The sequence below is a fragment of the Aquila chrysaetos genome, chromosome 2 (genome assembly GCF_900496995.4).
Source record: "Aquila chrysaetos chrysaetos chromosome 2, bAquChr1.4, whole genome shotgun sequence".
Classification (NCBI taxonomy): Eukaryota; Metazoa; Chordata; class Aves; order Accipitriformes; family Accipitridae; genus Aquila; species Aquila chrysaetos.
Window position 1 is genome coordinate 23775473 of NC_044005.1, and position 13277 is coordinate 23788749.

At 36.7% G+C, this 13277-nt stretch overlaps 1 protein-coding gene across 3 annotated transcripts in view; it reads left to right on the forward strand.

Annotated features, from left to right (window-relative positions):
• Positions 1-12672, forward strand: part of SEL1L (SEL1L adaptor subunit of ERAD E3 ubiquitin ligase) — a 36496-nt gene extending 23824 nt beyond the window's left edge. The window contains exons 17-21 of one of the 3 annotated variants that reach the window (XM_030039760.2): positions 396-561; positions 2122-2196; positions 3320-3492; positions 7091-7219; positions 8655-12672. In XM_030039760.2, coding sequence (XP_029895620.1) covers positions 396-561; positions 2122-2196; positions 3320-3492; positions 7091-7219; positions 8655-8858 — 747 coding nt within the window. In that variant the 3' untranslated portion in view covers positions 8859-12672. Of the gene's footprint in view, positions 1-395; positions 591-2121; positions 2197-2929; positions 2941-3319; positions 3493-7090; positions 7220-8654 lie in introns of those variants that run through there. The other 2 variants (XM_030039768.2, XM_041129570.1) reach the window with 2 other exon arrangements.
• Positions 12673-13277: the final 605 nt, after the last annotated feature.

The window sequence follows — 13277 nt, forward strand, 5'->3', positions numbered from 1 at the left end:
CTTTGTATCTCACGAGAAAAATCTTTATTTTTTTATGTTGATATGGCAAGTGCATATTTGCTTTATTAACTTTGAAGAAAATCAAAGGAATGTAATACACAGCAAACCAGTATTATATAATTACTGAGTTCTTCATTTAGACATGGGTTTAAGCATAACAAAAGGTGATACTAAGAATAATTCTGAGTAAGCATCTGAATCTTGACATGTATTTGCATAGTAACCTGTATCTTAAAGTAAGCCTATCTTAAGCAGTGAGTTTGTCTATCAAGTTTCTCCTGTGAAATGTAAATGTTTTGAACAGGTATTTGAATGTTAAAGGTTTACCTCTTGCAAAACCTAAATTTCTGAAGTTCCTGACAACCAGTCTTCTCTGCCTTTTTTTGCCTCTGCAGCTGTTTAAGAATGTATGTGAACGGGGGCGTTGGTCTGAAAGACTGATGACTGCATACAACAGCTATAAAGATGGTGATTCAAATTCTGCTGTGGTTCAATATCTTCTTCTGGCAGAACAAGGCTACGAAGTTGCACAAAGCAATGCTGCTTTCATACTTGATCAGAGTAAGGACCTGAATTAGTAGAATGCTGGAGTGCTTGAAGATGTAATTACATAGCTCTTGTTCAGTTAGAAATTCAGTGAGACTCTTGTCCTCTTTCTGCTCTTCAGACTAGAAAGCAGGCGGTTTTAATTTTTATCTCTAGGGATAGCTTTCTGGCCTAAAAGTTAGAATACACTTAAATTTGGACTTAGGGGATTTAAAAATGTGATAGGGAAAGAATGCTTTAGAAACTTGCACAGTGCTGAAAATTCTCTTCCCTGGATTTCCTAAACACAGCCTTAACATTTTATTTTTAAATCTATAAAGTAGGAATTGCATTAGTTTTACCTTTGGCCTTTACTATGCATACAAGCTTCAGTTTTCTTTGTTCTTTATCTTGTAATGTCTTTTCTCAGCACTCTTTCTTTCCCCATATTATTTTTGTAACTTTACTCATACAACTTTTGAAGCAGGGATGAGGAGCTAGACAGTTGGTTCTGTTAGGTTTGAAAAAACTTGTCCCGGGTCTCTTACTGCAACTAGGTGGGTAGAATTTGGATTTCATAGAGTTTGAGGTCATAAGGAAACAATGGAAGTACAAGTGGCAAATCTTTCTAGAGACTACAAACCCCAGTGTTTTAGACTTTCTGGATCTCAAATCCAGAAATCTGGGGGTCTCATTACCAGCTTTAGGGCTTTGTATCTTAATATAAAAATCGGCTATTGGTGGCTGATACGATAATCTAACATCTTAATTTCCAGTTAATATTTTTCAAAGGTGCCTTAGCGACTCATCTTTAGATAAGCTACAGCAATGACAGTCTTGGCTGGGAGTTGCAAAGAAATAGTATCTCTCCCTGGCTTAAAATTCTGATTGTCATTACTCAGATATATCTGCATCTCAACTGGAGATGAATTTAAAATTAATTTATACATTTTATACAGAAAATCTGTATGTCAACTGTGAGATAGTATAGCTGAAACCATATTTAACACTAGAAATGAAAAGTTATAAATCCTTTGAACTGTCTGAACTCTGATACTTCAGCAACCCTCAATTCATGACGTGGACAAGTCAAATACCTTCTGTTCTGAAGCAGCTGTAGCACTGCTGCGTAAAATATGCAGTCTCTGGCTGGCTAAGTAGTTTAAGCCTTCATTTTACTTGACTAGTCTTGTTTCTTAGATGGTCAAACTAAAATATCTTATACTTTAGCCTTGTATTTGATTGCATCTTTGTCAGAGCCTCAATTGTGTGCTTTTAAGACTTGCATCTTCTGGCATTCCTCAAGTATGCTTCAGAATGTCCTAGAGCAGGAATGGGAGAGGCACTTGGTAAGCGCTATTTCAGGGTGAAATGATACAGTTTGTTCTTAGCCTTTATGGGTAGGTACATGGAAAGACCATATAAATGAAAGGGATTTTTATAAGTTTCAGATGGGTTGAATCTTGTTTGTGCTATAGCACAGATTACATCAAATTTTTAATTCATTTCAGCAGAATGAATATAAGCCTTGGATTTTTTTGTGGTCTTGTGTGCATATACCATGCTCCTATATAACTGAATTACTTTCTTCTCTAGAAGAAGCTAGCATAGTAGGAGAAAATGAAACCTATCCTCGAGCTTTGCTTCACTGGAATAGAGCAGCTTCTCAAGGTATGTCCATACCTCACAATTCCAGTTTATTTTTAGTAGAGCCATTAATGTTTGTTTTCATGTGTGTTATGAAACGGGGAAGGAGGGAAGGCTTACATCCTTCAGTTCAACATTAGTTATATTCCACATAGGATAGTTGCTGTTCTTTGTTCCACTGTTAGCTATAATGTCATTACAATACGCTTGCAGTTCTGAGCCATTCTGAGATCCTGAAGATTAAAAGGACTAAAACACAAATGTACAGTGTGTTTCTTTTGCCATTCCATATGGAATTATAGAGCAGTGTTAAACAGCATTAGGAATGTTTACACTGACTTTTCTAAAAATAAATCCACTTGGAAAAATAGGCATAAAGCACCCTTTAGGATTTTGGTACTTGTCATAGTTTATAGGAAACTGCATTTCTTACTCAAAGCAAGCAAAGCTCAGTGATGAAGAATGCAGTCTTGATGTCCAACCAATCCAAGTTTAAACTCTGGTGCTTATGATCCTGTCCTAAAACAAGCAGTACTAAACTTAATCATTACATATCTCAGAGTGAGGTCTCTAACTTTCATATGGGTGCATCTACATTAATGTCTGTCTACTAGGTTTTCACTTAAGAGCAGGTGTATCATACAAATGGAGCCCAAGAATTTTGTCTGAAAAGCTTCAGACCTACTTGGCTTTTAGTAGGAAGTTAGAAATTGAGAGGATGTAATGGCTAAGTATTCAGTTATCAAATGATGATGAGAGACTTTATTTTTCAAGTTTTCAGCGTCTCTGTTTTAAAAAAGGTGAAGCCCTTAATGACCATAGAACAAAACTTTTTCTGTAATAAGTGAGTATGAACAACATGATACAGCTTTTCAACTGATGCCACTAAATAGCAATAAAAATGTTGGTAGAATTACTGGGAAAAGGACTTTCCCAAAAATAGAAATCAGTTGCATTTTGGTTGGCTAAGCACAATTTAAAAACCAAACCAAAAAACAAACAAAAAGCTGTTTATGTGAGAGGGAAAAATGGAAACAGTTTGTGCAAACTGTGGAAAGTAATACTAAAGCCCTTATTGCATCTTCATAGGAAACTAAAAGGCTTTCTTTGCCTAGCTATTTTGTTGTTGTTGTTTCTTGATTTATAGGATATACTGTTGCAAGAATTAAACTTGGAGATTACCATTTTTATGGTTTTGGGACTGATGTTGACTATGAAACTGCATTTATTCACTATCGACTGGCATCAGAGCAACAGCACAGTGCCCAAGCAATGTTTAATCTGGGCTACATGCATGAGAAGGGATTGGGCATCAAGCAGGTGAGTAAGCTGTAGGCTCATAGTCAGCTTCATTACAGTGCATTCACTAATAGTAGATTAAGTCCATAACCGCTACTGGGCTTTGGGAACTATATAACCACTTAGCAGGAATTAGCATGTCTCCCAAAACATTCTCCAATAGCAAATGGGTAAGTATATCCACTTCACACTTAACTATGTGAAGAAATGAGGCATAGGCAGGGAAAAAAACTATTTGACCAAAATTGTGAAGATTGGCAAAAAGAGTGGCATATGCTTGAGTAATGCTTTCAAGACTTTGCAGGGTAATGCAATGAATGCAAATCAATTCCAGGTTCAGAGTATCTTAGCACAAGATTGTTCTCATCCTCTGAAGCACTGCTTAATTTGTTTTCTATATCATGACATTTTGAAAACAAGTTCTGTGCATCTTCAAGTAACAAACAATAAGCACCAACAATGTGATTAGTAGCTGTGGCTTTTCAAATTAGGCTAGGCCACAATTTGCTTTACAGTCTACCTTGCCTAAAAGAAGGCAGTATATCTGGTTCTCTTAGGAAGCCTATGGTGTATTGCTGTCCATGAGCTAACTAAAACTTACAGAATCCAGAGCAACATGTTCTTGTATGTGTCAAAATAATGTAATTAGTAATTGCATACTAATTTTGAGCAGCCTACCTTACCTTAATGTATGATTAATTCATGCAATTAATGTATGAATTTAGTAATACCTTCTGGGTTACCTGAAACTGTAAGAAATAGTTTCATTTTCCTTATTTTCAGTGAGCTTCAACACTTGGTTTTTGTTTAGGTATGCACCTTTTAGTTATTCTGTTGGTCTGTTAAAAGACCAATTTTTGCTTCTTTTGCCCTAAATTCCTGGCAAAAGGTCACAACAGTGAAGGACAAGTCTTAGGTCAATATTGTTACTTTGGCAGCAGCAAGCAATCAACATTTGAAAACTGCTTACTGCCCTAGCTGTAGAAGTGACAATATGGTACACAAACAGCATTATTTCTAAAGGTTATATTCAAATTTTATTTTACGACTGTTTTCTCTTTTTAACTGAGTCGTCAGAACTAGTTAACTTCTGAAAATAAGCCTGCAGCTAAAAGCAACAGTGCTAAAGTTGGGAGGTTTTCTTTATAAAAAAAAAAAAAAATCTTTCAGACATGGACTTTTTTTATTTCTTTTGTTTCTGCCTTGAAAACAACCCAATTTAGAGCAAGTAATAAAAACTTTGAAAATGTTATTACATCACATTCAGCATAACTGCTAAGAATTGAAGAAAAATGAGTCCTAATTCTATCATTTGCACAGAGTTTTCTCCAACTGGAAGCAGAGATGGTTACATGTAGATAGCTGAAATGAGGACACGGGCTCACGATAAGCATATGCAGCCTTGCTTTATGCAGATGAATAATACCTTCCTCTCATACAGATCCACTATGGAAGGAAGAGTTGAACTGCAAGGGAAATCCAGACAGTTAATATAGATATGGGAAAGAAGCATTGAGACTGTCTAAGCAAGGAAATTCTGTGTATAAAACCAGTCTTAGGAATTCTGGATATGTAATGTCTTTGCTTGCTGTGTCCTAAAACTTTACAACTGTTAAGATGAGAGGATGGAGATTTAGGACTGACTAGATAAGACTAAAATGGTGCTGGGCTAAGCTGTTCTGAAAACAGCTAAGACTGAGTTTTGAATGAAGCAAAAGAATATTTGGCTTTCCTTTCCCAGAATGGAAACTGCTGAATTTTGAGCACCTCTGAAAGTGACTGACAGTTAAAATCACTCCTCCTGATGTAGCAGGGGATGTCTACCACTGAAGTCTGCTCTTTCATTAGAGGCCTGTGGAAGGGACGTATAAAGATTTTAGCGCTATAGTATCTAACGAATTGGGGATTTAGTCTGTTGAAGAAAGGGATGTGTACTCTTACTGTCTCCCCACCTATGTCTACGTCATTAAGATTGTGAGCACTCCAAAGTTAGGGAGAATGATGCAATAAGATGGCCTGCACAACTTCAGTTCAGGTTGCTGTTTGTTCTGGATAATGCTGAATAAATACAGTATTTCTTACCGTTTTGTTTTGGGGTTTTTTTTCCAAACAGCTTTTGGCTTATTCTCTCTTATTGAATAAATAGTCTTTCTTACATATAGGATTCTATGCTATACTTCCTGTACATAGATGGTTTTCAGACTCATACCAGGTCAAGGCCAAATATTAATCCCCTTCAGAAATCTCACATGTGTACACTGTTACACACTTTTCATAGCTTTAATGTTATCCAATTCCTGAGACTGCATGCCAGAATGAAGACTGTTTCCATATACTGCTCAAAATAAGAACAAATTAATTTTCTCATGGTCTTCTCTTAAGATTTGGCATGGTATTTCAGTGGTATTTTTGTGTTAAAGCTCAGACTCGTACAGTTCTCACTTGTCTGTCAAGTGAGAATGGAGAATGCATAAGCAGAATGACGTGCTTGCTAATTAGAAATGAAAATAAACCATGATTTAGGTTCTGCTTCTACACTGATACTAGCACAGTACAAAGGAGGTAAGGAAACTCTTTTAAATAGTTATACAAAAGACAGATTTCCCAGGCTCAAGGAGTATTCAGAGTTGTTCTATTGAACTAAAATGTGAGATAGTATATCTCATTCACATAATGTGTTGATTTTCATGTCGTTATTTCGACATGTGTTATGGAACTAAGCTTTGCTGTATCAATGAGCAGAAAATCTTTATGGTATTTCACAATCAGGATAAAATTATAAAATGAACATGTGGCATGAAGACCTGGAGATTTCTCTTAAGTGTCCAGCTTGGAACACTTCCAGAGGTTAAGTCTTACGCAGGCCTGTCCTTCACATCACTGAGCGAACATAGGCAGTTTGTATCTATGTATCCTAACATTGCACAGTATGTATCTGAAGCAGAGCCAAAAAAAACCTCAAACAAACAAGGAAAGTTAAAGTATTCAGGTACACCTATTCTCTGTTCTTGCTACAGTTGCCTTCTTGTTCCAACTACAGCAGAAAAAGCTCATTTAAGCTCTTCCTAAAGTTGCTGACTGTGCTCATGCTTTTGCCAGGCTGCCCTCACTAATGCAAGTTATGTCTGTTTTGGATAAGGAGTAGAATCTAATTTGGGAATATGTGCAGAAATGGTTAGAAGCTGCACTATGCAGTAGGCATACTGTAGTATAACTGGGAGGAGTTGCTGCTGTGTACTCCTCTGTGACTTGTGTTTTCTTAGTCTTTCGTGTTTGGTGTGGTGTTGGACATGTTAAGGGAATACTAGAGTTACCTAAATACGTGCCTTAGTTTACAGTGCATGGGTTGAATACGTTAATACTAATCTCTTTGTGAGCTTCAATTCTACCATCAGTTACAATAGCTTCATCCTCAGATCCAAGCTTTCCTTTACTTGTCTATTCAAAGGTGAACATCCCTCAGAAAAAAGGGGAAGCTTTACTGAATGGTTTTTGTTTAATTTGACCAAAAACCTTGTATTCAAAAGACAGTATACAACAGCTTACAGAAAAAGCTTTACATTTTATGGTTAATTCTTCAAGTTCTTCAAAATGGAGCTTTGTATTTTCTTAATTTCAGGATATTCATCTTGCAAAACGATTCTATGACATGGCAGCTGAAGCAAGCCCAGATGCTCAGGTTCCAGTCTTCCTAGCACTTTGCAAGCTTGGAGTGATTTATTCCTTGCAGTATGTACGAGAAATCAATGTAAGTAATGCAGAATTAAAAGGAAAAAACAACAACAAATGTGTTTTCCATTTTTAAGAGAAGCTTAAGTTGTAATTTTAGTTAAGTAGAAGTCTTGCTTGACCCTTTTGAAAACTTAGGATAGATGTGGTTTGTGTTGTTGCATATTAAGGAAGTTACTGAAGCTGTGATTCCTATTTCTTATTTGTGCAATTGTGTAAAACTGAAATGTGCACAGCCAGTGCTCTTCTGTGCAGCTCTTCCCTTGAAGAGAATTTCCATAACCTTTTTGTTCTTATCCATGACTATCTGCTATCAAAGTTAAGCAGATGGTTACAATGACATAATCACTGTTAAGGAGAAAAGAAACACTTTTGTAGGCCTAATTCTTATGCTATTTTATATTCAGCTGTAACAATTCCACTTGGGTTGTGTTTGATTTCTCTGGGGAAAAAATATTATTTGTATTAGATAGTTTAGCTATTGTGCAGAGTTTCTGCTGAGTGACGGCACTGAAGAAAATATTTCCCTGAAATTTAGGTGACGACGTTCCTATAGTGTCTGAAATATTTCTCAGTATTTTGATACCTTACTGCCGTTTGGCTTACTTAATAAATGCAAATGGTATGGAAGTTATTACCACTTAGAGCAAATGCAAGTTCAGACAATCCAGCTAAATTTGACAAAATTTAATAGTCTTGAGACTGGGGACTTTCAGGAATGGATGGTCAAAATACTCTAAATCAATTGAGCAAATACACATGTAGCACTTCCAGAAGCTAGTATGCAGAACATTGATATTCCAACTTTTAAGTCTGCTGATGCAGACTTAAATTGACAGTGGCTCTGTAGTACCATCAGCTACAGTAGCAAAGCATAGAGTGTGTGTTGGCTAAGCTTATGCACATGGAAGTCTGATAAAAAGGTGGTTCAATCAAAACGAACAGGAAGTCACTAAGTTCCCTGTACCTCATCTGCACAAATCTCAGCATTGTACCACATAAGCATCCTGGGGCTTAATGTTCTGTCATTCATGATAGTCTGCTGATGGCTTCCAATTTGGCTGGACTGATCATTTCACTGCCTCTGTGTATGTGGTAGTTGCTCCTCTTTCTTTAAGAGAACTAGTACAGTTACATACCTCAATCTGATTTAAATCGTGTATTTTAATGCTCTGTGTGTGAAAGCCACAAAGCTATGAGTCAAGAACCTTCATCTCTAGAACAGAAAATAGAATAGCTCATCCTATACAGCATGGCTCTTAGTCTTACTGGCATTTAGTTTCTGGAGATGAAGGATGTTACTGATGTGATACTATTTTTTCAGAGAGGAAAAGAGCTACTGAAGTTTTAAAACTGGTACTTGTACATGAAGAATGTTACAAGTCAAATTTAAAATCAAAGTAATTTCCTATTCTTGCTCTTTGACATGATGATGTGGACTTCTTGTTTCTTAGATAAGGGAGATATTCTCACATATTGATATGGACCAGCTGTTGGGGCCTGAGTGGGACCTTTACCTTATGACCATCATCGCCTTGCTTCTGGGAACAATTATAGCTTACAGACAAAGGCAACATCAGGCAATTCCCAGACCAGCAGGACTGCGGCCAGCTGTGCCTCAACAAGAACCACCACCAGAGCACCAACCACCGCAATAGCAACAAGAGCCTCAGTGAAAGAACTGGATTTTTCCTAAAGGAACAATTTTCATTGTGATTTAGGACTTTGGATCAACAGTCCCTCCCCCAAAAGAGGCGCAAAGAGGTTTAAAAAAAAAAAAAGTCTGAAAGCTGCTTAGAATGATGCCTTTTTTTCAGGGATAAGAAAATTCTTTTGAAACTGATTTGAATGTTATTTCAGTGCCAATGGAATAACACTATGGCTTTTTTCATGGAAACACAAGAGTGCTACTACAAAAATGTTGCCTGCTGTATCTAGTTCCTCTTTATTCAGAGTCCTTTTCATCTCCTAGAGAGAGCAGAAGGCTAGCATTGGAAGGTTTTTGCCTGCTTGATAGCAGCTGCCCTATATAAAAGTAATAATAATAATAATTTTATGTCTAATTTAAATCCAGGAAGCTGAACTATATTCAAACTCTAAAAAGACTAGAGCTGTGTGAACTTATATTCTGATCTGCATCCCAAGTATTTCTACAATCCTTATTTTGTTATTTCTTAGTATTTCTTACACTTTGGTCTTTTATGCTGTCTTGGATGGTTTAACATGGATTATTTATAAACTCCGTAAAACTAAGCCAGCAAACATGCCACTCTCCATTTGTGCTTTTTTGTTTTGAGTATTTTCCTCTATTCCCCTTAGACTAGACAGTTCTCAGCAGACAGTATGTAGCCCAGGAAGGCAGATTGGGTCTGTAAAGCTCATCACTTTAAAACTATCCATGCAGTGCCCAGATCTCACATCCTTCTAAAACTTTTTTGGAGCCTGTGTGCTTTGCAATACTTCATGACATAAAAACAAATTGGTAGTGTTCCTAAATTGTTTAAACTTGCTCTTACAAAGAGGCTGAGTCTAGCTGCAGAAAGCACCAGTATTGTTGTGGACACTGAAGACAGAGCCAGAAATCTCAGTGAGTTAGCTTACCTTTTTGGTTTTGGGGTTTTTTTTTTTTGTTTTAGAGGTGGAAATTCTGTATTTAATTTTCAGCAATCCTGTAAGTGATCTGCACTGCAAGAAGGAAATGTGTGTGGTATCTTATGCATTCATCTCTTTAATTCATCTACAAAAAAGGGCCCCAAAGATGCATACTCTCTGCAAAAGGGCATGGGCTTATGCCAGTGATGCTACTCCAAAGTTTGGCTGACTGATAAAAATTGTATGTTAGATTACAGCAGTGCGCTGGCTGTTGCCAACTTGTTTTGTACCTGGCATACATGGGAAAGTCAAAACAACATCTCTGGCTGTGCCATCTTGAGGATCCCTTGTAACAAGAAAATCCAAAGAGAAAGACGACTAATGGTTTATGGCTTCTTGATACCACTAGGTCAATGCAAAGGCCTTTGAATGAGTGTAAAGAATACGACCTGTGGACTGATGTTTGTAGACTGCAAGAGGAATCCTTGCTTAGTAATGATGTTCTTTGAACTATAATTTCAGGGGTTAGGGCTGGGAAGCAGTGGGGGAATAGCTTAGATGCAAGAAATGCAGAAGTTTCTGTTCTTATTTACCAACGGCTATTAAATAATTGTTTCTGTACTAGCATTAAACTCTCTGAATATACTGTCTTAAAGCTGAATGAAATACAAATGAGGAGGCTTTAGCTGCTTTCTGACAAAAGCTGTTGTATTTAAAGGGTTAAGGGCTTCCTTTCATGCAAATCTCTTTCCAGTGGATTGGCAGCAACATATCAATATGCTTTATTTAGCATTGAGATTTTGGTATGGTTTCATACTTAGTACATTTGTAAGGAGACCCTTGCACAATATATCTGTAGTTTGGGAAAGAAGATAAGCAATCCACTCTTTTGTAAACTGAAACATCATGTATGACTAGTATTAAAATATAGGTAGAACTTCTCAGTACTTCAAAATGCTTATGCTGGTTATGTGATGACAAATCTTTGATTTTAGTTTGGAGGGTTGCAGCATGTGATAGAGGAATGTCTTGTTCAGTCTTAATCACCATTAGCAGATGGAACAGTATTGAACTTAAATGTAGTGTCTAAAATGTACAGCACTCCCCAGCTGCATTTCTAAGGTATCTGTGACTTCTGAACGCTCCCTCTGAAGTGTTTTTGCCTCTGTCACTTATTAGCTCTTTTTAGCTTGGCATGAATAAATTAAAGATTATATGGAAAATGTTTTTCAGTTAAATACCATTGGTTCATTGGTATTGGTCTTTTAGAATATTTAACAATTTTGTTACTGTGTTATTAAAATGTTTTGGTTGTTTGATCTATTAGAACTAAATTCTAAAAGCTCTATCCTATTTGCATGAGAATCTCAGCATTGCTGCTATGTGACCATCTCACAGCTGACTTTCACTGAACCTGATGCATTTTTACATCCAAGAAATCAGCAGAAGAAAATGATTGAAGTTCAGCAAGTTATTTCACTTTAAAAAACTGCTTTTTGAAGAAGCAATAAGGAAGTCTTTCTCCTGCTTTTTTCCTTTCCACCAAATTACTACCGCTAACTCTTTCAGATGACATTCATTTGAATGAAGCCGTAGTAGTAAAAAGATACTTACCATAAGTAATGATGAGTTAACTCAGGGATTAAAGAAATGAGTAAGTTTTCTAAATCAGTTGTCTACAACATGACTTAAGTTTTTGTGACAATCCCTTGATACTCTGTTCTGAAACTTGCATTTTGAGGGAAGTATATTTAACTCTTACTAGCAATATGTTTCTTGTGCACTCAGTTTATCAAGCAGCTTTTTTCCTAAAGGAGCTGGGTTGCTCAGTTTACTGCAGTGAAGTACTATTCCCTTTTGGTAGCACACAGGTTGTCTTACAGTTTATATGCAGGAGTATTTTAGAAGAAACTTGATTTAAGAGAAGCCTTTCTGGGTATGTTCAGCATGCTTTGAATGGAAAAATTGTATTCTTTGTAGTAACATAGGCCAGAATCTGCCTATGTGACCTTTCCGGACACATGCTCTTTTCTCCCTGCATGGAGAATGGAACTACAGAGCAGTAACTGTTGTCGGTGGGAGTTTTATATGTAGGAAAACTGTGGAAAGATATGGGGGAAAACGTTGTTCTGCATCTCAAGTTATTAATCAGACATACTAGCTGTTCTTGCTAATTGAAAGAAATGCTGAAGTGTTGATAAAACAGGATTCTAGTTCATCACTCTGGTGAAACCTGTCCCAGAGCTGTCTGTTGAAATAATTTCCCTTGCTTTATATTGTTCATCATGGGATAATGTAATAGAAGATAAGGCCTTTGAGACTCTTACGAGACAGTTTTACTCACTTCTTAGTCATCTTCTGTAAGTCAGCTGCTCTTATTAAAGTAAAAAAACAAAAAAACAAACCAAAAAAATATCAAATGTTATTCTTTTTGGAGAAGAACATTAAAACATGGATTGTGAAAGGACTTGTGAGACTATGCATAATCTAGTTTCCACCTATTATATGCTAGTTTTGGCCTATAAAAGGGGATCACACTCACCTTTGCAAGTTGCTTCCTTTTTAGATAGGCAACAATGAACTGAAGTTCTATTTTTGTTTCAGAGAATATTAAACTAAAAAGATTTAGTTTGATTTGAACTACTGCGAATGCATATGGCAAATAGGGACTATTGGGGGGAACCCTTTGTTTTTACCAGCTACAGTTCTTTAAAGGGTCTTGTAGGAGTTTTGTAAATTTATTTTGTATTTAAAATCAGTATAAAGGCTGGTCAAATGTAATATAATTGTGTAAACAAATTCTGTTAATAGAAAGATGTACAGATTCATTTTGTACTGTATCTTTAATCTTATGAAATAAAGATACCACCTGTGTGGTTACCCTCGGTGTTCACAGTGGTTATGATAACAGAGGATGTCAATTGTTAGTCATATGCACTGATACATGCCACTGCTAAATGCATCCATTCCTATAAGGATACTCACACTTCTTTCACTTCTATTCCTCTTCAAAAAAATAAATCTGTTCATTTAGGAGGGGCATAGAAAGGGGAATAGAAAATTATGCATTGTAGCTTTGGCTGTACTAGAAACTTGCCCTGTCTGTGCGTGTATGTGTGTGACCCTTTCTGCAGTGTATACAGCATCTGTACTGTGTGTGGCAGACAAAGAACTGCTGTGTGATTTGAGAACAGTGACCAGAAACTTTAGGATTACTCTTGCATTTTCAGTACTAATACAGAGATAATACAGAGGCCAGAAACAGATACTGGGGGAGGGACTACCCCAAGCTGACAAGTTTGCTTGCTCTTCAGGCCTTTTTCCACCCACTCATCCCTTCAGGCTCCACCTGTTGAGACTCTTGAGTCCTCCCTGGTAAATGTATTATGTTGGTTTGCTTTCCAATATGCTTATTAATTTGGAAGAAAACAATTAGGGAGAAGGAAAGTAAGGAGAGTGAGGGAGCAATGATAACTGCTATGGAA